This window comes from Zootoca vivipara, chromosome 2 (assembly GCF_965207765.1).
Source record: "Zootoca vivipara chromosome 2, rZooViv2.hap1.1, whole genome shotgun sequence".
NCBI lineage: Eukaryota > Metazoa > Chordata > Lepidosauria > Squamata > Lacertidae > Zootoca > Zootoca vivipara.
This window is the reverse complement of record NC_142584.1, coordinates 113,158,937-113,180,975: the sequence shown is the minus strand read 5'-3', so window position 1 is coordinate 113,180,975 and position 22,039 is coordinate 113,158,937. Positions and strand designations below refer to the sequence as shown.

The following is a 22,039-nucleotide window of genomic DNA, read 5'->3' as shown; positions in this document are numbered from 1 at the left end:
TTTATTTTCTTTTTCTTCTTTTTCTTTTTTCCTTCTCCCTGCTCCTGTTTCTTTTTAGATTAGATTTTTTAAAAGAATATACTTTGCACTGTGTATAAACTTTTGAATATCTTTGGATGAGTATCAATAAAAATAGAATGTGGAAAAAAGGAACCAGTAGTGTTGTCCATAATCTGCCCAGCCCCATATGTTACTCTTAGGTGGATTTGTAGCTGGTTGACTGACTGACCCCAAAGATGATGGTTCATCATCCTGGAAAAAAGTGACAAGTGGGGTGCTGCAGGGTCCTGGGCCCGTTGTTTTCCAACGTCTTTATAAACAACTTGGGTGAAGGTATTTGAGGGGATGCTGGTTAAATTTGCAGGTAACACCAAACTGGGAGAAATCGTTAACGCCATAGAATACTATATCGGGATTCAGGATGACATTAACAGATTGGAGAACTGGGCCCCCCCTAACAGAATGAATTTCCATATGGACAAATGTCTGGTTCTACACTTAGGCAGGAACAGCACAAATTTAAGATGAAGGACACCTGACTTGTTAGCAATTCACTCCTCCCATTGCTGATATGTCACATGTCACTGTTTATTTTCCTGAGCTGGGAAAGTCTGAGGACAGAAGTTACGTATTATCTCTTCCATTATGTTGTGCTGTTGCACTGTGTTCCTCTCTCTGTCTGCGGCTGAAGAAGAAAGCAGACGCCATTATGATCTGTTCTGTAAATATTGGTTAATAAATCCTTAGGATGCTCACATTCATGCTTCCAATCGTTACTGCTATCTCTGCTGATTAACAGAGTGCACAGGATCAGCCGACCTGTGTCACTGGGAGCACCGGGATGAAGATTGATGGCCATCCTGGGGAAGCGCAACACTGGAGGATCCCCGGAGAGGTTTGTCTCATATCGGGGGTTGCTGGGGGCCCCCAGGGTGTATTCGGACATGACTTGCCAGTTGTACATGTGAAAAGGGTCTAGGAGTCTTAGCAAACCGCAAGCTTAACATGAGTCAACAGTGTGATGCAACAGCATAAAAATCTAATCCTACACAGCAGCACAAGTGCTTAGTCTTTTGGGAAAGTTTTCTGAAATGTCCCTTATCTTAAATCGTATGAAAAGACCCATGCGGGTGAGAAGCCATAAAAATGCTCCCACTGCAACAAATGCTTCTGGAGGAGTTCCTACCTTGCATTGCATGAGAGATTTCACACAGGTTCCCAGACGGCGGGAGAACGTTTGATAGGAATTCCATCCTTCTCATCCATATAAGTATACAGTACACACAAGGCTGAGACTGTTCATACTGTGGGAAAAGTTTTACCTCAAGCTCCATTCTCCTTTAACACCACAAAATTCACATGGGAGCGGGTGGAGATAAAGTTGTTGTACTAGACTGGAAGGTTAATATTCTTGATATTTAGTGATAGTAACAATTGAAGAGCCCCTTTTGGACTTTTTGCGTGGAAAGGAAATGAACGAATTAGAGGTGTCTGAGGCTGAAGATTGGGGAAAACACTGCTTAGCAGTTTTTCTGTAAAGGCAAAACTGACCGGAAGGCTTAGGAACCAAGAAGACAAGAGTTTTAAGAAAGAATGGGAAAGATTTATAATTTATTTAAGGATTTTAACAACACTTGTAACAAATATGTTGGATAACATGGACTTAAAATATAGATGATGAAATAATATGCAGCTGAAAATGATGACAATAGGACCCATGGAGAGGATGGTGGGAAGTCTTGATTAAGAGAAATCTCTAAATTTGAGTGTATTAGATAATGTTATAACTTTATACTTGTAAAACCAAATAAAAACTATTTTTTAAAGAAGAAGAAGAAGAGAAGAAGGAGGAGGAAAAGGAGGAGGAAGAGGAAGAAATGAACAAACCAATAATCCACACTCCCACAACACATTTAAAAGGGCATTAGATGCCAATCAGCCAAAGGCCTGTTTGAAGATAAATTCAGTGAATTCCAATTGAGGTATTATTTATTGGAACTGTTACAGTGTTACTGTCTGCTACGAGGGAAAGGCAGGGGAGGGGAGCCTACAATTGTTGTCTGTTTTGCTGCTTCTGCAGATCATTACTGGAATGAATCCTCTCAAAGGGCAACCCAAAAACTGTTGGTCTTTATACCTGTCATTCCGGTCTGGAAAGAAACTCCCAACTGGGCCTGAGAGGCAGATTTAGTCTGCTCAGGAGATACTGAGGTGGGTTTTAATGTCATCCAGATAAAAGAAAGGGAGGAGGGTCTCTCCAGAGAACGAGGCTCCTGAGAATGTGTAGAGTTCAGCTTCTGAGTCAGCGTCAGAAAAAGACACACATTCCCCTTCACAGTCCAGAGTCACCCGGATTCTCCTGGGCTTCCCCCTCAGGGGCAGAAGAGAGTAATCAGGGGAGGTGCGGGCCCAGTACTCATCTCCCCACTTCCCCACAGCCCAGATCCCCCCCTCAGGACTGAAGTTAGGACCTAAGGAGAAGAGGCCCTTTCTCTTCACAGACTTTCTGGCAACCCCCACAGCCCACCATTCCCCACTTCCCACAGTGACTTCCCAGAAATGTCTGCCTGTTGTGAATCTCTCACGTCCCAACACACAAAGCTGCTCATTGAATCTTTCAGGGTTGTCGGGCAGGTCTTGCTCTTTGTCTCCACATCTCACGCTTTTCCGATCCTCGGACAGGATGAGGAAGGGATGGGCTGTGTCTGGATCCAGAGTGACATTTGCTGTTGGGGAGAAGTTGAGGGAAAGAGAAAAGAGGCAGTCAGCCGAGAGTCAGAGACTGACATCGTGAGCCAAGAAACACCCCAGGAACCATATTCCCTCTCAGATATTGCATCCAGTATTGGGACATTCCTCTCCTTCCTCCAGACTCTCATCAGAATGAGGGGGAGTGAGAGAGAGCAGGAGAGGAGAGGAGATAAATTCCCCTCCTCTGAGACTCTGTGTAAATTGGGCATTCAAGGCTTCAGAGGTTTGGGGGATGAGAATTAAGAGAACAGCTATGGGCCTTTTGTGCCCTGAATATGGTTAGAGTTGAGGAGGAGAGTGTCAGGGCAGACCCACCAGGAGATGGATCAGGCCTTTGTTCTACTGCTGGGAGACAAGCCTGAGTAGAAGGCAAAGAGGGGAACAGGGTGTTTCAAAATGCCCTTTTATACTGCCCTTCAGAGTTTGAGAACCCCCATGAGGGCCAGTCCAGACTAGGGAGATGGGTAACAAATGAAAAAAGTAGTTCTGCATAATTGTAAACAGATACACATTAGGCAGAAAATCTTGGCTTTGCTATGCACTTTGGTTCATCCTTCCTCTCTTTGCGGCAGACACCATTTCTTTCCTCTGACCCTCCATGCACCAGAGTGACAATGTTTATGCGGTATCCTGGGGAAAATTAAATGATGGCTGCAGCAACAAGAAGGCAGGCATCATGGGGATACCCCTGTCTGTGGCAGGAACAAAACACAATGCAATGCTGCTCAGTTTTGGACTAATTATAACACCCCAAATAAAACTCTTACAGCCATTTTTCGTTACCTTTGAATTGCTTCCTAACACGTTCCAAGAGAGGGCTTATATTACAGAATTCCAAGACCCTCTTCTTCAGCTCTGGAGGGAAATCCAGTGTCTTCTCCAACCTCTCTCTTTTTTCATACCTGGTGAAAAGAAAAACAATGTTAGGCCATTCATAAAATCGTAGAATCGCAGAGCTGAATCTGCCCTTGAGGGTCATTTAGTCTAACCCCCTGCAATTCAGGAATCTCAACTAAATCATCCGTGACAAATGGCCATCCAACCTCTGCTTTTAAACCCCCAATGAAGGAGAGCCCATGAAGGAGTCCTTCCACTGTCAGAAAGCTCTTTATGATGTTGAATTGGAATCTTATTCCTTACAACGTGTATGCATTGGTTCAAATCCTACTCTACTGAACAGGAGAAAACAAGCTTGCTCCATCTTCCATGTGGCAGCCCTTAAGGGTGCTACAAAGCAAAAGAGAGATCTGATGCTTACCTATCAAATGCTGTAAGGTGTGGAGCCTTACAGCCTCTCCTAAGGCAGACCCCTGAGGGCCAGGTTTTATGTACTAGGGTCCTGGACCTTTTCTGACCTCACAGAGTGATGCTAATGGAAATGAGCAGGATCCACTTACCTCTGCAAGGTGCTTCTCACATCCTAGAGGGAAAAAGAGGACAGAAATCACTGCCTATAACAGGCTACACTGGGAAGAGCCCTTCAGACCCTGGAATGGATGCATCCTGGCTCTCTGATGTCAGTCTGCCTAATACACACAATTAATAAAGCAATTTTCTATAATTTGATCAATTGCTGCACATATTACTTGGCTGGAGAACTGCACTGGAAAATCCAGAGAATTGCAAATGTTGATGGATGGCTGTGATTCAGTCTGCTTCTTGAGCATAAAGCGCAAATGAGGCAGATTCATCTTTAAGTGTGGGCTCAGTGGAATCCCCCCATACCTAGTTTTCAGTTTTAACCTTTTAATGTGCATCCAGTTTTGTGTGCTAAAAATCTCCCGCCTAACAAACATTTCATTGTGCCGTTCAGACATCAGTACAGTCATACCTCGGTTTAATTATTATATACTAGCGTGAAGGAACTGCAAGATCTGTTACTACAAGTGGCTATTAGCGCTGGGTGACATTTGTGAGTATCTCTGTACTATTGGCTTCACATCAGCCCCTAAAGCAATGGAAAACTGTTTCTGTGGGTGGTTGTCCTATGACCCACCATTTACCATTACAAAACTGACTCTGAGTGAGAGAAGGTGGGGGAAAGGGGGAAAGGACTGGAAAATCTGGGGTGTCATTCTGGAGAGAGAAATCCACATTCTGCTCCATTAACACTGAATCAGCACCACCAGTCTGCATTAGGGGAACAAGCTACATCAGTTCTCTTGCTCCTGTACATGAGAAACCTGGCTAGAAGCCGCATAAGCTGAGCCCCATAAAGGTTTGCAGACAGCCTTGCCCTGGAGTGGAGCTTCGGGCTGTTCCTGCCATGGTCTTACATGCAGGAGTTCACTCTCTGGCTTCTGGCGCTTCTCCTCCATTTCCTGGATGATACTTTCAAGAGAGGAGAGATTTCTGGAGAGTGTGGCCAAGTGCTCATCCCTTCTTCTTGCAATCTCCTTCTCTGTCTCTTCTATCTCATTCAGCAGATGTTTTTCTTTTCCTTCCAGAAACTGGCGCAGTTGTCGGAACGTCTCTGCTGTTTTCTGCCTTTCAGTTTCTGTTAATTTCTGCAAGAAGCAGGTAGAAAGAGGAAACGAGGATTCTGGAATACTGTCAGTCTTTAGAACATCACAAGGAGCGACATGAGAACTCCGCAAGGAGGCCCTTCTAACTTTCCATAGACATGAAATTGACTTCCAGTGGCAAAAGGAGCTCTCTTCTTCAGACATTAAAGTAAATGGGATGCCCTCTGCAATGCCCTTTCTGCTGCCATCCAGTTTGCCTAAAGCAAGCAGCTTTTTTCTAGCCATGGAGGTTCCTTGCACATTTTTGGACCTGGCATAATCACAGTTCTAAAATATTAAGGGAGCCTCCATGGACATTAAACACTCCTCACTTTTAGAACTACTCACTTCCACAAGTAGGAAGGCAACAGAAACAGAACTCATCACCAGTGCTTAGAATGGCCTTTCATTAACATTTTTATGGTAAATCAGGATGACACAACTAATTTATGTTCAGTAGAGCTCGGCTTCCTCAGAAGGAAGAAATTCAATTCTGCTTGCATTCAAAGGTGAACTTACCTCATAACCACTTTCCGGCGGGGAGGAATGCAGACTAAAATACAGTGGTACCTCGGTTTAAGAACAGTCCTGTTTACAAACAATTTGGTTTACGAACTCTACAAAACCGGAAGTAGTGTCCTGGTTTGCAAACTTTACCCTGGTCTAAGAATGGAATCCGAAGGGTGGAAGGAGGCCTCATTAGGGAAAGCGCGTCTCTGTTTAAGAATGGTTTCGTTTTAATAACAGACTTCCAGAATGGATTAAGTTTGTAAATCGAGGTACCACTGTACAGCAACCCTCTGAATTTAACATTCCTCTGAATTTCACAGTGTTGCCCTAGTCAGGGGATGTGTACAAAAAAATGAACATTCCAGGGTAAAGTATGCATAAAATGCATTTATGAATGAAATTACATAGAAGTATGAAGGGGAAAATGACAGAAGATTGTTTTGAGATATTGTTTAATATATTGGGGAAAATGCATATATATATGCATATATATAATGTATAAAAATGCATTTTCCCCAATGTTTGTGTGTGTATGGGAAAATTCACACTAAAATGCTGTTGAATTTTCATGAGGACTTTCCCCCCTCTTAATCACATGCTACTGTGGAAAAATGAGAGACAGGGAGAGGCTGGAATTGACAGATTTCTCCATCCCTTCTCAGTCCTGACTCCCTACCGGTAGTAATAAGAGTGGCACTTACAAGGAGGTCTTTGCATTCCTTTTCCAGGTCTGCTTGATAGGCCATTATTTCTTCTCTCTCTCTCCTCAGAATCTTCAGGCAGCTACAGATCTCTCCCTAAAGAGGAAACAAAATCTCAGGTTTGACAGAGACAGAGAGTATTTGTGAAGGTTAGTTGAAACTGTTGGGGAAAGAGTGTTTGGTATATCTGAATTTGACACATAAGAAATGAAATCATACCAAACAACACAGAAATGTTCCAGGTCTTCCTTGCCCTCAGAAATTCCTAGTTTATGAATATAAGCATATGTGAGCACATTGATGAAACAACTACCAATTAATTGTGAGGCTAGCTTGACTGCCAAGATGGCGTTTGCAGAGCTTCTAGAACAGCTCAACTTTGGTCCAACACACTGGACCAAAAGCAAAATTTAAGCAAAATACCCGTAAGCACGTGCTTAGGGCATCAAGGGAAGGGGGGCACAGAAATTTTCCATTGCCGGATTTACCATGGACCATATTTGTCAGGTTCACATACATTACACACACGTATAATTATACACCTTATAATCATTATACACCTTTAGGCGCCAGACAAAAATGTTCCTCTTAACCAGGCCTTTGGCTGAATGATATCCAATGCCTTTTAAAATATGTTGGGGAGGGGGGTATTATTGGGTTGATATTGGTTGTTTTTTTTAATTATGCATTTTGTGTTTCTATACAGTAATGCGATTTTTATGTTGTGAAGCACCCTGAGACTTGCGGGTGTAGGGCGGTATACAAATAATATTAAGTAGTAGTAATAATAGAGTGTAATGCTATACATTAATCTTGGGAATACAACAAAATTAGAGACTGGTAACTGGTAAACTGCCACTCAGCCCACTGAGGCTCATATCATTGTTCTTGTTTGGTCATGTCAGCTGTTCAGTCATCCACAGAGAGTGAGTGCAGCAGCGCTTAGTACAGCACTTACAGATTTTTTTGGGGGGGGTATTCAGCCCACTGCTGAAGAATACACTGCCAACAGGCACCTAGGGGGCCAGATCCTGGCTGTCCGTCCCTCCAGCTGAGCCCATGTTGTCAGCTGCTTAGCAGGGCACTAAAGTGGCATCCTGCCAGCTGCAGAAGACATGGACTTACGTGCAATTAAAATGTGTAATGTTTTTATTATGTACACAGGAGGCTTGGGGCCTTGTATGTGTGTATGTGTTTGTTGATCCTTTCTCACCCTGCCACGGTCCCAACACAAATCTGCCATTTGCATTTCAAAGGGAGCTCCCTTTGGCACCTGGCAAGGAGAGGAAGAATTGAACTTCTATCCTCCCAACCCAAGCTTCTCCTTCATGGGCGTACCCAGGATCAAAACTAGGGGTGGGGCAAGGGGAGGGGCCAAGGCACGGAAGGGGAGGGGCCACAAAGTGGGCGGGAACGGTGAACTCGCGCTCCGCCGGGCTGTGCCCCTCCCTAGAAGCAGGGCTGGTGGGTGGAGGCAGAGCCCAGCCCAGCGGAGCGCGAGTTCAGCGTTCTCGCCCGCCGCGCCGCGCTCTCTGGTTCCCCGCCGTGCTTGGCCTTGCCAGAGGGCGCGACGGGGAGCTGGAGGGAGGGTGCAGCGCGGCGGGCGGGAACGGCGAACTCGCGCTCCGCCGGGCTGTGCCCCTCCCTAGAAGCAGGGCTGGTGGGCGGAGGCGGAGCCCAGCCCAGCGGAGCGCGAGTTCGGCATTCCCGCCCACCGCGCCGCGCTCCCTGGTTCCCCGCCGCGCTTGGCCTTGCCTGAGGGCGCGCCGGGGAGCTGGAGGGAGGGTGCGGCGCGACGCGGTGGGAATGGCGAACTCGCGCTCCGCCGGGCTGTGCTCCGCCTCTGCCCACCAGCCCTGCTTCTAGAGTAGGGCAGCTGCCCTAACTTGCCCCGTGGTGGGTACGCCCTTGTTCTCCTTGGCTGCTATTTACATAATAAACAAGCATTTAGATCACGTTCAGGCAATTATTGCCATGCCTACTTCAGACCTAAGAGTTGCTGAAAACCTCCCAAGAACAATCCTGAGTTATTTCTCCTCAAAATCCAGGGATCTCCTACCTTGTATTCCTCAAAAGCCTCCTTCAGAGGAATCACCTCGTGGTGTTTGTGCTCCTTTGATTTGTCACACACCATGCAAATTGTAGCTTCATCTTTCTTGCAAAAGAGTTTCAGGGGCTCCTGGTGCTCCTCGCAGACTCTTCCTTTTCTTTCTTCTTCTTTCTCTCTTTGATCTCTGAGATCCTTGATTAATTCTATGAAGTTTGCCAGTTGCCGATTGGGGATGAGGCTCCTTCTCGGGACTCTTTGTCTGCACTGAGGGCAGGAAACCTCTGCCTTGGATTCCCCCCAGCACTGGATCAGGCAGGACCGGCAGAAATTGTGCCCACATTCTGGGATGGTCACTGGATCCTTGAAATACTCCAGGCAGATGGAACAAGTGGCTTCATCACTGAGACTCTGGACGGGATCCCCAGCAGCAGCCATGGCTCCTTCGCACCAAGGAGAAAGCAAACTTTCACTTTGTTTCTCTTGTTGTCCACTGCCTGCAGAGGGCAATATGTAAATTCTTTTATGAATAAATAGTCAAGTAAATCATTGGCATCGTGGAGGAACAGCCTCTGCTTCTCTAAAACAGCATTTTTCAACCACTGTTCCGTGGATGTTGCCTGGTGTGCCGTGGGAGAATTACTTTATATATAGTCAATATAGGCACAGAGTTAAATTTTTTAACATTTTCTAATGGTGGTGTGCCTCCTGATTTTTTTCATGAAACAAGTGGGCCTTTGCCCAAAAAAGGTTGAAAAACACTGCTCTAAAATACACCTCCTTGAGGGAAGAGCTGTGTATCAGCTAGGGAGCTGCCCTCCCCTCCTGGCCTGGGCATCTTGGGCCCCTGCTCAGCTCCAGGGTCTGGGCTGGGGTTGGGGGCAGAGTGGTATTACAGTCTGGGCTGCACTTTCTCTAGTGCTTGGAATAAGCTAGTTTGGGTGAACAAACTTCACCGAATTCATTCAAACATAATCTCTGAACTGTACCCGAGAGTAGCCTCCATAACCATCAGCTGCGGTGAGGACTGCTGGGCCTGCTCCCTTACAAGGCCTTCGCTGGCCGGCCTAGGGGGCAGGGCCCAGGCCTCACACTCCCAGCTCTAAAGGGACACCTATAGCAGTAGGACTGGACCATCGGCTGCAGTGAGGACTGCAGGGCCTGCTCCCTTACAAGGCCTTCACCGGCCGGCCTAGAGGCCAAGGCCCAGGCCTCACACTCCCAGCTCTAAAGGGACACCTATAGCAGTAGGACTGGACCATCGGCTGCAGTGAGGACTGCAGGGCCTGCTCCCTTACAAGGCCTTCACCGGCCGGCCTAGGGGCCAAGGCCCAGGCCTCACACTCCCAGCTCTAAAGGGACACCTATAGCAGTAGGACTGGACCATCGGCTGCAGTGAGGACTGCAGGGCCTGCTCCCTTACAAGGCCTTCACCGGCCGGCCTAGGGGCCAAGGCCCAGGCCTCACACTCCCAGCTCTAAAGGGACACCTATAGCAGTAGGACTGGACCATCGGCTGCAGTGAGGACTGCAGGGCCTGCTCCCTTACAAGGCCTTCACCGGCCGGCCTAGGGGCCAAGGCCCAGGCCTCACACTCCCAGCTCTAAAGGGACACCTATAGCAGTAGGACTGGACCATCGGCTGCAGTGAGGACTGCAGGGCCTGCTCCCTTACAAGGCCTTCACCGGCCGGCCTAGGGGCCAAGGCCCAGGCCTCACACTCCCAGCTCTAAAGGGACACCTATAGCAGTAGGACTGGACCATCGGCTGCAGTGAGGACCGCAGGGCCTGCTCTCTTACAAGGCCTTCACTGGCCGGCCTAGGGGGCAGGGCCCAGGCCTCACACTCCCATCTACTTACTAGAGGCTCCTGGGAAACCGAAGGACCATCTGCTGCAGTGAGGACCGCAGGGCCCATTGGGTGGGGCAGGACTCACTGAAGTGAATTCTTTTTTTTCTTTTTTCTTTTTGAAATTTTAAAAAAAGTTTATTTAGATTCTTAAAATACAAACACACATACATACCAAACAAACAGTAAATAATAAACAAAATGTACAATAATCAAAACATAAACAAATCAAGAAATACAAAATCAGAAACCATACAAACATAAAGACATAAACCTCACATTAACTTTCCATAATTCATCCCATTGTGATCTATAAATTGGCCTGCCTAAGTCTTGATCCTATTTTATCATTACGCATTTCACTTCTTCGTCTTTTAATTCCCACTCTAATAAGTAATTGTATATTTTCACTAATGGTTTAATGGAATTTTCGACTAGAAGGTCTTGCAATTTAGATTTTTTTCCCATGAACCCTATCTCTTTATGTTTTTTAAATAAACTCTGCATTTGAAGATAATGTAACCAACTTGCACAATATTGTTTAATTTGTTGATATGGTCTTAATATAACTTGATCTTTTTCCTTCGTTATTAATTCTTGAGAAGTTAACCACTTCCCTTCTTTGAACCAACTATTCATTGCAGTCATTTCCATCGGTGAAGCCCACCAGGGTGTCTTTGGCTCTAATAAATCCCTATACTCCTCCTAGATTTTAAACAATGACTTTTTAATTATATGATCTGTAATATATATATATTACACACACACACACACACACACACACACACACACACACACACATATATATATATATATATATATATATATATATATATATATATATAATTCCCCTTCTTTCCTTGTAATAAATATGCATGCCAGCCTCACTGGAGTGAATTCTTGGGGAAGTGCTTGCAGGTTACATTGAGGCATGAGCAAAAGGCAACTGCTGCCGAGCAGAGGATGGTTCTGATCCATCGATCTCTGGGCTATGGGCTCAGCACCCTCCTTCTGTGCCACTGGAGGGGAAATGGCAGGGCGGATTAGATTTAATTAGATTTATGTGGTGGTCGTGTCCAGAGATGAAAAAAATCTGTGACACGATCTATGAGGAAATGAAGATTACATTTCCCCCCAAAACGGAAACGTTCCTTCTTGGGATCTTAACTGATAATATCCCAAGAGGAAGAATAAGACTATTTTTCTACACAGTGATGGTGACTAGGGTAATAACAGCCTGGTACTGGAAGAGTGGCCATATACCAAGTAGAGAAGAATAGCTGAAAAAGCTGAGTGAGTACTTGGAACTTGCGAAGTTGACTGAAGCCCTAAGGAAAAAGTCTAATAAAATAGTCCAGGAGGAATGGGAATGCTGAAATACTTACCTATTGAATCATGGTTCAGCAACCAAAATTTGGCTGTGTCTAGAATAAATCTGTAAACGGGAAAATGTCTCCTTATACCAAGATGAGGAATAGATTGAAATACGGATAATTTGTTGCAGTTATAGGAAATGAACGTTTGTGAGGCTGACAGAAATCAAATTATGATCATTCTGTATTATCTTTATGTAACTAATTTTTTGCGTTGTCTTTGTTTTTGTATAATTTTCTTTTTTTGTCCTTTTCCTCTATTCTTTTTCTTGTTATTTGTCTGTATAATTTGTTTTGTTTGTATTCACATCTGTATTTGCATTTGAATTTGCATAACCCAATAAAATAATTAATTAAAATAATTAAACCCAATAAAATAATTTTAAAATTATTTAAATCACTAGTCAGTAAGACTTGATTTAAATCATTTATTTATTTATTACAGAAAGACTCATTCTTGCTGGTATAATCTTAATATTTACAACCAGAATAATTATTATTCTGGAATAATAAATTTTCGGAGTAGTTTTTTACAGTTATATCAAAAATTACTGATTTGGTTGTACATAGATAATCATGACCCCTTCATGGATCAATGCCTTGTCGTGGCGAAGGGGCTTGAATAACTCAGAGAAGCTATGAGCTATGCCATGCAGGGCCACCCAAGATGGACAGGTCATAGTGGAGAGTTTTGACTAAACGTGATCCACCTGGAGAAGGAACTGGCAAGCCACTCCAGTAACCCTGCCAAGAAAACTCCATGGACAAAGACAACAGGCATATAAAAGTTATGACGCTGGAAGATGAGCCCCTCAGGTCGGAAGGCGTCCAACATGCTACTGAGGAAGAGCGGAGGACAAGTACAAGTAGATTCAGAGCTGATGAAGCGGCTGGGCCAAAGCCGAAAGGACGCTCAGTTGCGGATATGCCTGGAAGCGAAAGGAAAGTCCGATGCTGTAAAGAAAAATATTGCATAGGAACCTGGAATGTAAGAACCATGAGTGGAGGTAAGCTGGATGTGGTCAAAAATGAGATGACAAGAATAAATATCGACATCCTGGGCATCAGTGAACTAAAATGGAAGGGAATGGGCGAATTCAGTTCGGATGACTATCATATCTACTACTGTGGGCAAGAATCCTGTAGCAGAAATGGAGTGGCCCTCATAGTCAACAAAAGAGTGGCAAAAGCTGTAATGGGATGCAATCTCAAAAATGACAGAATGATCTCGATACGAATCCAAGGCAGACCTTTTAACATCACAGTAATCCAAGTTTATGCACCAACTACCGGTGCTGAAGAAAGTGAAATTGACCAATTCTATGAAGACCTACAACACCTTCTAGAAATGACACCAAAGAAGGATGTTCTTCTCATTACAGGGGACTGGAATGCTAAAGTAGGGAATCAAGAGATAAAAGGAACAACTGGCAAGTTTGGCCTTGGAGTTCAAAATGAAGCAGGGCAAAGGCTAATAGAGTTCTGTCAAGAGAACAAGCTGGTCATCACAAACACTCTATTCCAACAACACAAGAGACGACTCTACACATGGATATCACCAAATGGACAGCATCGAAATCAGATTGATTATATTCTCTGCAGCCAAAGATGGAGAAGCTCTATACAGTCAGCAAAAACAAGACCTGGAGCTGACTGTAACTCAGATCATCAGCTTCTTATAGCAAAATTCCAGCTTAAACTGAAGAAAGTAGGAAAAACCACTGGGCCAGTAAGATACAATCTGAATCAAATCCCTTATGAATACACAGTGGAAGTGAGGAACAGGTTTAAGGATTTAGATTTGGTGGACAGAGTGCCTGAAGAACTATGGATGGAGGCTCGTAACATTATACAGGAGGCAGCAATGAAAACCATCCCAAGGAAAAGGAAATGCAAGAAAGCAAAATGGCTGTCCAACGAGGCCTTACAAATAGCGGAGGAGAGGAGGCAAGCAAAATGCAAGGGAGATAGGGAAAGATACAGGAAACTGAATGCAGATTTCCAAAAAACAGCAAGGAGAGACAAGAGGGTCTTCTTAAATGAGCAATGCAAAGAAATAGAGGAAAACAATAGAATGGGGAAAACCAGAGATCTGTTCAAGAAAATTGGAGATATGAAAGGAACATTTCGTACAAAGATTACCATAATCAAGGACAAAAGTGGTAAGGACCTAACAGAAGCAGAAGACATCAAGAAGAGGTGGCAAGAATACACAGAGGAATTATACCAGAAAGATATGGAGGTCTCGTACACCTCAGGTAGTGTGGTTGCTGACCTTGAGCCAGACATCTTGGAGAGTGAAGTCAAATGGGCCTTAGAAAGCATTGCTAATAACAAGGCCAGTGGAAGTGATGATATTCCAGCTGAACTGTTTAAAATTTTAAAAGATGATGCTGTTAAGGTGCTACACCCAATATGCCAGCAAGTTTGGAAAACTCAGCAATGGCCAGAGGATTGGAGAAGATCAGTCTACATCCCAATTCCAAAGAAGGGCAGTGCCAAAGAATGCTGCAACTACCGCACAATTGCGCTCATTTCACACGCTAGCAAGGTTATGCTTAAAATTCTACAAGGCAGGCTTAGGCAGTATGTGGACCGAGAACTCCCAGAAGTGCAAGCTGGATTTCGAAAGGGCAGAGGAACCAGAGACCAAATAGCAAACATGCGCTGGATTATGGAGAAAGCTAGAGAGTTCCAGAAAAACGTCTACTTCTGCTTCATTGACTATGCAAAAGCCTTTGACTGTGTCGACCACAGCAAACTATGGCAAGTTCTTAAAGAAATGGGAGTGCCTGATCACCTCATCTGTCTCCTGAGAAATCTCTATGTGGGACAAGAAGCTACAGTTAGAACTGGATATGGAACAACTGATTGGTTCAAAATTGGGAAAGGAGTACGACAAGGTTGTATATTGTCTCCCTGCTTATTTAACTTATATGCAGAATTCATCATGCGAAAGGCTGGACTAGATGAATCCCAAGCCGGAATTAAGATTGCTGGAAGAAATATCAACAACCTCAGATATGCAGATGACACAACCTTGATGGCAGAAAGCGAGGAGGAATTAAAGAACCTTTTAATGAGGGTGAAAGAGGAGAGCGCAAAATATGGTCTGAAGCTCAACATCAAAAAAACCAAGATCATGGCCACTGGTCCCATCACCTCCTGGCAAATAGAAGGGGAAGAAATGGAGGCAGTGAGAGATTTTACTTTCTTGGGTTCCTTGATCACTGCAGATGGTGACAGCAGTCACGAAATTAAAAGACGCCTGCTTCTTGGGAGAAAAGCAATGACAAACCTAGACAGCATCTTAAAAAGCAGAGACATCACCTTGCCGACAAAGGTCCGTATAGTTAAAGCTATGGTTTTCCCAGTAGTGATGTATGGAAGTGAGAGTTGGACCATAAAGAAGGCTGATCGCCGAAGAATTGATGCTTTTGAATTATGGTGCTGGAGGAGACTCTTGAGAGTCCCATGGACTGCAAGAAGATCAAACCTATCCATTCTTAAGGAAATCAGCCCTGAGTGCTCCCTGGAAGGACAGATCGTGAAGCTGAGGCTCCAATACTTTGGCCACCTCATGAGAAGAGAAGAATCCTTGGAAAAGACCCTGATGTTGGGAAAGATTGAGGGCACTAGGAGAAGGGGACGACAGAGGACAAGATGGTTGGACAGTGTTCTCGAAGCTACGAACATGAGTTTGACCAAACTGCGGGAGGCAGTGCAAGACAGGAGTGCCTGGCGTGCTCTGGTCCATGGGGTCACGAAGAGTCGGACACGACTAAACGACTAAACAAAGATAATCATGAAATTATTGTGAGATTTAATAAGTTAACTGTTTATATTTGAACAACTTTTCTGCTGTACTTTATTGAAAGGAGAAAAATAATCATTTCCTTAATAACAATTTAAACCATTTATTTAACTAAAACAATACAAAACAATAACATTATAGCATATGCATCAATGTTTGTTAACAGATGTGATTAAACATTTTTTTAAAAAAAACTTAGATTGAGTTTTAGCTCACATGAAAAACTTAAAAGAAATCCTTATTTCCTGTTGAAATGGAAAACTATATTTAGAATGATTTTTCCTCCAAAAGCATTTTATTTTAAAAATCCAATTTGGGCTTGCTGATTAGAAGGTTGGCGGTTCGAATCCCCGTGATGGGGTGAGCTCCTGTTGCTCGGTCCCAGCTCCTGCCAATCTAGCAGTTCGAAAGCATGTCAAAGTGCAAGTAGATAAATAGGTACCGGGAAGGTAAACGGTGTTTCTGTGCGCTGCTCTGGTTCGCCAGAAGCGGCTTTGTCATGCTGGCCACATGACCTGAAAGTTGTACGCTGGCTTCCTCGGCCAATAACGTGAGATGAGCGCCACCACCCCAGAGTTGGTCGCGACTGGACCTAATGGTCAGGGGTCCTTTTACCATATATATTTGTTGTTTAGTCGTTTAGTCGTGTCCGACTCTTCGTGACCCCATGGACCAGAGCACGCCAGACACCTCTGTCTTGCACTGCCTCCCGTAGTTTGGTCAAACTCATGTTCATGTTAGCATGTTGGACGCCTTCCGACCTGAGGGGCTCATCTATAATTTATTTTTATCCACCCTGGGAAATGGTGATATCTCAGGGGACAGTTTGAGTCTAGGGGTTTGGAATCTACTCTGTTGTTGTTTTTAAGTTTCTCTTGTTTTTTAATTTCCTTCATGTTCATGTTGTTCTTTCTCCTCGATTGCTCAGCATCCTGTACTATCAGTGGTGCAGGTTGGGTGGATTGACACAGGAAAGGCTGGTCTTCAGCTGGAGGGTGGGAACCAAGGCACAGCACAGTTTCTGTAGTGTAGTGGTTATCACGTTCGCCTCACACGCGAAAGGTCCCTGGTTCGAAACCAGGCAGAAACAGTTTTATTCTTTATTTGTTGAGCTTGTTTTCAGTTGCTCCTCTAGATGGTGCTCACAGCATCCAAAGGCAAAGAAAGTATAATACAATTGAAACAAAATAATAATAATAATGATTCCTTCCAGTAGCACCATAGAGACCAACTAAGTTTGTCATAGGTATGAGCTTTCGTGTGCATGCACACTTCTGGTGCTACTGGAAGGAAAAATTTTTAATTTTTTTGTTTCAACTACATCAGACCAACACGGCTACCACCTGTAACTAATACAATTGAATAAGCAATTATTATTTAGTGCAGAAACAAGCCTGCTGACCAAACGTAAAATTCACATGAATTGTGCCACTCACTTGTACCTCTGGCTCCACCCACCACTGGCAAGGATAACCTCCAAACCATCCTAAATATCTTCACAGAAGCTTGTGGAAAACTTGGCCTATCACTCAAAATTCAAAAAAACAAATGCTGCACCGACAAGCACAAAACAACCCCTCTGAAGTGCAACAAATCCAACTCAATGGTGTAATGTTGGAAAGTGTTGATCACTTCTCCTACCTGGGCAAGTACCTTTCCACAAGGGCCGACATTGATGCTGAAATCCAGCATCGCCTGAGCTCTGCGACTGAAGCTTTCTCCTGTTTGAGGACCGGCACATTATCAGAGAAACCAAAATGCTTGTTTACAAAGCTATTGTACTACCAACTTTACTGTACTGCACGCTTGTGAAACATGGACCACTTATAAACTCCATCTCCAACATTCCATCAACGGTGTCCCTGAAAATTTTTACACATCACTTGCGAAGACAGGCGAACTTATGCCAGTGGACTGGAAGAAGCAAAGATCCCCAGTGTTGAAGCAATGATTCTTCAACATCAACTTTGTAGGACTGGTCATGTTGTTCCGATGCCTTACCATCATCTTCCAAACTTCCAAACTTTAAAATGGAAAGTGTAATGCTGGTGGTCAACCAAAAAGGTTTAAAGATTCTCTCAAGGCAAGTCTTTTAAAATGTAGTATAAACACCGACAACTGGGAAACACTGGCCTGCGAGTGCTCCAATTGGAGAACAGCCTTTACCAAAGGTGTCATGGACTTTGAAGACGCTTGAACTCAGGACGAAAGGGAGAAACACGCTAAGAGGAAGGCACGCTTGGCAAACCATCACCGTAATCAACTCCCGCCCAGAACCTATGTCCCCACTGTGGAAGAACATATGGATCCAGAATTGGTCTCCACAGTCACTTACGGACTCACTTTTAAAACCATGTTTATGGAAGACAATCTTATTTGGCTATGAGTGATCGCCAAAGAAAAATAAGAAGATAGAAGAGGGATTTTCCTGCATTTGTTGAACAAAGCAAATTCTCATTTTAAAAAAGTATTTAAAAGTGTATCAACCAACCCAAGCTAATCATCTTGGATGGGCTAGGCACATAGCTGCCAAGTTTTCCCTTTTCTCGCGAGGAAGCCTATTCAGCATAAGGGAAAATCCCTTAAAAAAAGGGATAACTTGGCAGCTATGGCTAGGCATCTTAAGAAGAATGTGTGTGTGTGTGAGAGAGAGAGAGAGCGAGAGAGAGCACAAGCCTTAAAGCAGAGTCACCCCAAATGCAACCACCACGAAAGGAATACACCTTTTTTGCAAACTTAAAAGTAATTGCAGGCTCTTTAAGTTACGCATCGCTCCGCTCCTTTGACTGTTAGCGGGACGCAGCTCGCAGCAGCCCAGCCGCGCGCACTCGAAGGGGTTAAGGCCACTGAGCTCTGAAGCCTAGAGCGGTCACGGTCACGTGAGCAGAGGAAATGCCAAAGTGAAGGCTTTTTCTTTCCGGTCCTCTCCCTGGGATAGGAGAAGCTTCTTTCATTCTATTCTCGGTCTCTGCAGCTTGGGAAGGACTGAGGGGGTTGCAAATCCCCAGCGAGTGAAATGCAGAGGACTAGAAAGACAGGTGAGCGAGAGAGGCACTGGGGAGAGAGAGCAGGGTTTTGCCAGGTGGCTTTTATATCTGTTTTTAAAAATCGCCTTTTCTTCTTTTGCAATCTTGGTTACCTGGAAGCCCTGCTATAGGACAAAATTCATACGAGGGGGATTTTTTTGTATATGCGCTGCTGCAAAGGAGCAATGCAACTTAAAACATAAATAAAATACTTTTGAAACATTTTAAAGCACGAAGAGTATCTAAACAGCATCTAAAGAGATTTTAAAACAATAGCACGTCCTCACAGCTACCGGTAATGCAGTTCCTGGCAAGCTTTATAGTATGTTTTACCCATCAGATGCCTGGGGGATCAAGAATGTTTTAAAATTCCTTCTGAAAGTTATTGATTTGTGGTGGGAAGGAGATGCACCTCACCAGGGAGAGCATTCCAAAAGGAGGGAAGTATCACTGAGAAGGCTGGATGACATGGGTGTTTTGAGAGAACAGAATATTAGACTAGGAAAGCCATTGGCCTCGTCCAGCAGCCACGTGTTTGTCTTTCCTGGTGCTACTATCTGAATTATGAGATGCTGGGGATTGAACCCAATATCTTCTTCATGCAAGGAATATATATATATATATAGCTGCTCCCCATGATAAATAGAGGCTGCAGGGAAGTGTCCTGGTCTAAAGCACCTGCATTTATCTAACTGCCATTATCAGAAATGTACCATGAAGGTTTCCATCACCTTGATTGTGATCACAGGTTAATGGAAGTGGCTGGGAGGGGAAGGTAACACATAACATATATTTAGTATTTTTGTAGGAGTGGGGAGGTTGTTTGCTTGAAAATCGGATCTGAATTTTGGAGGTTGAAGAAGAAACTAACTGCATGACTGCATTGCATTCATTAATAGATTCCCATGCATTCTCACCCGCATTACAATATTTTTCTTATTTTTCTTCTATGTACATTTCTTCCATAGCGGCAGAAGGCTCAAGACTCCCTCAAGTTGCTGAAAGGTTCAGATGCTTTGCTGTGTCACTTGAAAATAGTGTTGATGGATGAGTGTGTTCTGCTGATATCTCACAGTTGGATTGGTCTCTTGAGCTGATGGATCTTCAAGGATTTAGCAAGAGTGCTGAGGCTTCCCTCAAGGGTTGGTGCTGAAAGAGAGAGCAGCAAACAGCACAACAAGAACAGTCCCCCAGGGAGGAAACATCTGTGACGCAAGAGACAGTGACTGGTGGATCTCTGCTAAAGCAGGGCATGGAACCTGAAATCAAAATGGAGCAGCAGAATGTGGCAGGTCCTGACCCAGGGGAGGGAAGGGAAGGGGAGGCTCTTCCAAAAATGATCAAGGAAGCTCTCTCTGAGAAAACTGAGCAAAATGTGAAACAGGAACCAGATGAAGGGCCATCAAGGAATTGGGATGCCCAGTTGCAGGAGTTCCTCAATACACTACAGACCACGTATTCAGAAGGGGGAAACCCACAAGTACCTGAGCTGAGGCAATGGTGTGGTCCTAAAACATCTCAATTACTATCCCAAAGAAAACTGGATCCCCAAAAGTGGCCCAGATCTTTGTGTGCTTCCCAAATCCAGCCACAACTCATTGGGGAAGCGCAGGAGGACCATGAGACCAATCTGAATGCCACTCCCAGTGGGAAGGAGAAGGCAAGAACTCCGTCTGGGGATGGTGCCGAGGTGGAGAGGCAGCGCCGGTGTTTTCGTGAGCTCTGCTATCAAGAGGCTGATGGGCCTCACAAGCTTTGCAGGCAGCTCCAGGCGCTTTGCCATCAGTGGCTGAAGCCAGAGACACACACCAAGGAGCAGATCCTGGAGCTGGTGACCCTGGAGCAGTTCCTGGCTGTCCTGCCACTGGAGATGCAGAGCTGGGTGAGGGAACGTAACCCAGGGAGCTGTGCCCAAGCAGTGACAATGGCGGAGGAATTCCTTCTGAGGCAGAAAGAGGCCAACAGCTGGGGAACGCAGGTGAGACAACATTTCTAAACTGGTGTCCTTGAGTCACTCTTGGGTCTTCTTGTGTTCACATCCACAAAACCCTAATTGTGCACCCTGACAAGCCGGTGGCTTGGTTGCCAGCAAGAAGGAGCTATTTTAGTTTGGCATATGAGAGTGCCTTGGAATTGGGGGGTGAGAAGTAGCCTGGTACTGCTGCTCAGTAGCTGGAAGAGAGTAAGTAGGACAGCTCCCATCATCTCTGATGAAATACAGTTTAATAGAATCCTAGAATTGTAGAGTTGGAAGGGACTCTGTGGGGCATCTAATTCAGACCCTTGCAATGGTTTCCATCATGCATTTGGGTTCTGAGGACATCCCTGAATTGTTAGGGGTTGAACTAGATGACCCTCAGGGATCCTTCCAACTCTACAATTCTGTAAGTTATCCAAGAACTACAGGCGGACTGGCAGCGGTTTTTAATCATTGTAAGTTGCTCTTAAATGCTCTCCCTCTCTGTATCTTTTCTACACAAGAGGTGGGATAATAGAAGTCCTTGTAAGACTTAAATATGCCTGCCTAAAACATTTTGCCTGCCTCTTAACGTCACTTTAAACTGATTCTCTTAACCTCACCTCTCCAGATCACAGAAGAAGAGTTTGTCAATCTCCCCAAGGCAAACCAGTCTCCCCAGAACACGACAATGATGCTGCTTTTCACACAGGCTGAACAGGAGGCTGATGGGAGTGTGAATATATTGAGTAAGTTTCTCTGGGGATGGTCTCCCTGAGCACTGGGGGTTCCCAAAGCAAGTTAGTCTCTGGCTTTCTCACTTTGATGGACTTGTCTTCCCATATCTAAGTCACACCCCACAGGACTGAGGACCATTGTAGAAATGAGTAATTGCTAAAAACTGTCCACAGATGGACTGAGCATTGGTAGTTGCCCAGTCTGGCCTTTGTTAAATAAAGGGCCTATTTCTTCTGTAGGGGACAGGAGATAAAAGGTGGAGAAGGTGACTTGTCACCCTAATTGAGAACGATGCACTTGGACTAAAAGTGAGTCAATTTTGAACAGCATTGTAACACCTAGTTAGCTTCATGGCTGAGTGGGGATTTCATCTGGAACTTCCCAGGCCTGGCCTAGGATCTTAACCATGATGCCAACCCACAAAAGCAGGCATTCTGATGATCTGGGCAGATGAGGAGGAGTGGTGGGGCCCTCTACCTGAAGAGGTGTCTGGGTAGGAGGAGGATGGAGATACTATGGACCCAGATTCGTGGTGGTGGTGAACAGGACACACCCCAGAAGAAGCAGCAAAGAGTTGGAGGATGAGGAACTGGAGCAAGCTAGCAGATGCTCTAGTCCTGAACAGAGAGACAGGACTCAGATGTGGGAGAAACAGTACAGCAGACAGTGGATACTACGTCACTTGAAAGCCTGGTAGAACCCCCTCCTTCTCCAAGGACCAGGCGATCCCTTCATATCTTAGTGCTGAAGGCTAAATGGAGACAGAAACCTA

General features: G+C 44.7%; 2 protein-coding genes and 1 non-coding gene across 3 annotated transcripts in view; 2 read left to right on the top strand and 1 right to left on the bottom strand.

Moving 5' to 3' along the window:
- Positions 1–22,039, top strand: part of LOC118081219 (uncharacterized) — a 34,810-nt gene that overhangs the window by 8,291 nt on the left and 4,480 nt on the right. Inside the window, exons 6-7 of the mRNA XM_035107558.3 lie at positions 19,729–20,550; positions 21,161–21,278. Of these exons, the coding sequence (XP_034963449.2) occupies positions 19,729–20,550; positions 21,161–21,278 (940 nt within the window). The remainder of the gene's footprint in view (positions 1–19,728; positions 20,551–21,160; positions 21,279–22,039) is intronic.
- Positions 1,582–10,959, bottom strand: LOC148687088 (zinc finger protein RFP-like). Its single transcript, XM_088664115.1, has 6 exons — positions 8,526–10,959; positions 6,467–6,562; positions 5,028–5,258; positions 4,149–4,171; positions 3,535–3,653; positions 1,582–2,726 (listed from the first exon to the last, which is right to left on the bottom strand). Exons 1-6 carry the CDS (start codon positions 8,949–8,951, stop codon positions 2,197–2,199), a joined length of 1,425 nt encoding a protein of 474 aa, XP_088520241.1. The 5' UTR covers positions 8,952–10,959; the 3' UTR covers positions 1,582–2,196.
- On the top strand, positions 16,564–16,636 carry TRNAV-CAC (transfer RNA valine (anticodon CAC)). The gene has a single exon. It is a non-coding gene; the product is annotated as a tRNA-Val (tRNA).